The sequence below is a fragment of the Trichomycterus rosablanca genome, chromosome 18 (genome assembly GCF_030014385.1).
Source record: "Trichomycterus rosablanca isolate fTriRos1 chromosome 18, fTriRos1.hap1, whole genome shotgun sequence".
Lineage (NCBI taxonomy): Eukaryota > Metazoa > Chordata > Actinopteri > Siluriformes > Trichomycteridae > Trichomycterus > Trichomycterus rosablanca.
In genome coordinates this window covers 187501-190000 of record NC_086005.1, presented here as the reverse complement: position 1 = coordinate 190000, position 2500 = coordinate 187501, and the positions used below count along the sequence as shown (strand labels likewise).

Sequence of the window (2500 nt, the reverse complement as noted above, 5' to 3'; positions counted from 1 at the left end):
GGGGCGCTGCTGCTCTTAGGAGTCCAGCACAACTTATCACGGGCAAATGACCAATCAAATCACAGTCTGAGTTCCAATTATGTCATTTTATATTAATAACAATCTGATGTGCGGATCTGCTCTCTGTTCTGCATGAAGAGGTTGAGAAGCACCTGAAGGTAGCGTGTGCTAAACAGGAACAGGAAGTGGTGTTTCACCTGCAATACTCACCACACACACACACTTCCTGTATAAATCTCCGTCTGTCTGGTCTTTCTGGTGGAATCAGTTGATCATTAAAGCTTTAATATCAGCACTAGATCAAACTTTTTCTGCTTCTGTACAACAAGGAAGCTCGTTACCATGACGAGAACAAACCCCGATTTTATGTTTCATTAAACAAACCAACACCTACAGGGGTTGGACAAAATAACTGAAACACCTGTCATTTTAGTGTGGGAGGTTTCATGGCTAAATTGGACCAGTCTGGTGGCCAATCTTCATTAATTGCACATCGCACCAGTAAGAGCAGAGTGTGAAGGTTCAATTAGCAGGGTAAGAGCACAGTTTTGCTCAAAATATTGCAATGCACACAACATTATGGGTGACATACCAGAGTTCAAAAGAGGACAAATTGTTGGTGCACGTCTTGCTGGCGCATCTGTGACCAAGACAGCAAGTCTTTGTGATGTATCAAGAGCCACGGTATCCAGGGTAATGTCAGCATACCACCAAGAAGGACAAACCACATCCAACAGGATTAACTGTGGACGCAAGAGGAAGCTGTCTGAAAGGGATGTTCGGGTGCTAACCCGGATTGTATCCAAAAAACATAAAACCAACAAAAACATAAAGCCGATGCCAAACGTCGGTTTCAATGGTGCAAGGAGCGCAAATCTTGGGCTGTGGACAATGTGAAACATGTATTGTTCTCTGATGAGTCCACCTTTACTGTTTTCCCCACATCCGGGAGAGTTACGGTGTGGAGAAGCCCCAAAGAAGCGTACCACCCAGACTGTTGCATGCCCAGAGTGAAGCATGGGGGTGGATCAGTGATGGTTTGGGCTGCCATATCATGGCATTCCCTTGGCCCAATACTTGTGCTAGATGGGCGCATCACTGCCAAGGACTACCGAACCATTCTGGAGGACCATGTGCATCCAATGGCGGTGCCGTGTATCAGGATGACAATGCACCAATACACACAGCAAGACTGGTGAAAGATTGGTTTGATGAACATGAAAGTGAAGTTGAACATCTCCCATGGCCTGCACAGTCACCAGATCTAAATATTATTGAGCCACTTTGGGGTGTTTTGGAGAAGCGAGTCAGGAAACGTTTTCCTCCACCAGCATCACGTAGTGACCTGGCCACTATCCTGCAAGAAGAATGGCTTAAAATCCCTCTGACCACTGTGCAGGACTTGTATATGTCATTTCCAAGACGAATTGACGCTGTATTGGCCGCAAAAGGAGGCCCTACACCATACTAATAAATTATTGTGGTCTAAAACCAGGTGTTTCAGTTATTTTGTCCAACCCCTGTATATCACACCTACCAACTTCACCTACTGAACAACCACTGAAAGTGTGGAGAGCTCCGAGCTCCGCCCTTCATCAGATCTGCTGCTCTCAGCATCACCACTGGGTTCCAGTCAGAACCTCCACTGAGCTGCTCTAGAACCTTCATTCAGGTGCTGAAGCTGCTTCGGTCCTGCTGCAGAACCTCAGTTCCGTTTCTGATAGGTCGCAGACATGAAGACCTGGTTTATAGATTAAGATCTGTTAGCTTCAGCTCTTAAGTTCGAATCCCAGCTGTGCTATCAGCCGGCCAGGCGCCTACACAGAGATGATTGGCTGAATGACTGAAGGAGGGCAAATCAAAGGGATTCCTAATTACTGCTGTAATTGTGACATCTGCTGGCTGGTTGAATCATCACACTACCACCACCACGTTTCACTGTCGGTCAACATTAATCCATCAACATTTGGACTTTTGGAGACCCAGAGTTCCTGCTAACAGCGCTGATGTCTGAGCTCAAACTGCAGACAGAGACGTTACTCGTGGTTCTGAGTAACAGGAAGTGTGGGACAGGAAGTGGTTTTATCATACGCGCTGTTTTTAAACACCACACGCTGCGTAGCTCAGCTCCACTCCACAATTCCAGCAACCGGCGCTAATGAGAAGCTAAAGCGTCTCGTTTACTGTTGAAAATGATCACGTTTCATTAGTCTGTTCTTTTAAAGGCAGCCGTTAACATTCTGGTTGTGGTGTTGGTTTCAGGTCAGGACGATTATGATCGGTTGAGGCCGCTCTCCTATCAGGAAGCTAATCTTGTGATTGTGTGTTATGACGTCACAAACCCCACCAGCTACGATAACGTGCTAATCAAGGTGAGCTTTATCTTATTAAAACGTTTTATTAAACCTGCATGTACGATAACGGGTGTGAACGATCTTACCTGATTCTTAAAAAGATCCAGAGTCCAGAGTCACAAAAGAAAAAAAATTACATAGCTAAC

At 45.6% G+C, this 2500-nt stretch overlaps 1 protein-coding gene across 1 annotated transcript in view; it reads left to right on the top strand.

Moving 5' to 3' along the window:
- The window catches only part of rhof (ras homolog family member F), a 9883-nt gene that overhangs the window by 6328 nt on the left and 1055 nt on the right, over nt 1–2500 (top strand). Inside the window, exon 3 of the mRNA XM_063014716.1 lies at nt 2263–2372. Within this exon, the coding sequence (XP_062870786.1) occupies nt 2263–2372 (110 nt within the window). The remainder of the gene's footprint in view (nt 1–2262; nt 2373–2500) is intronic.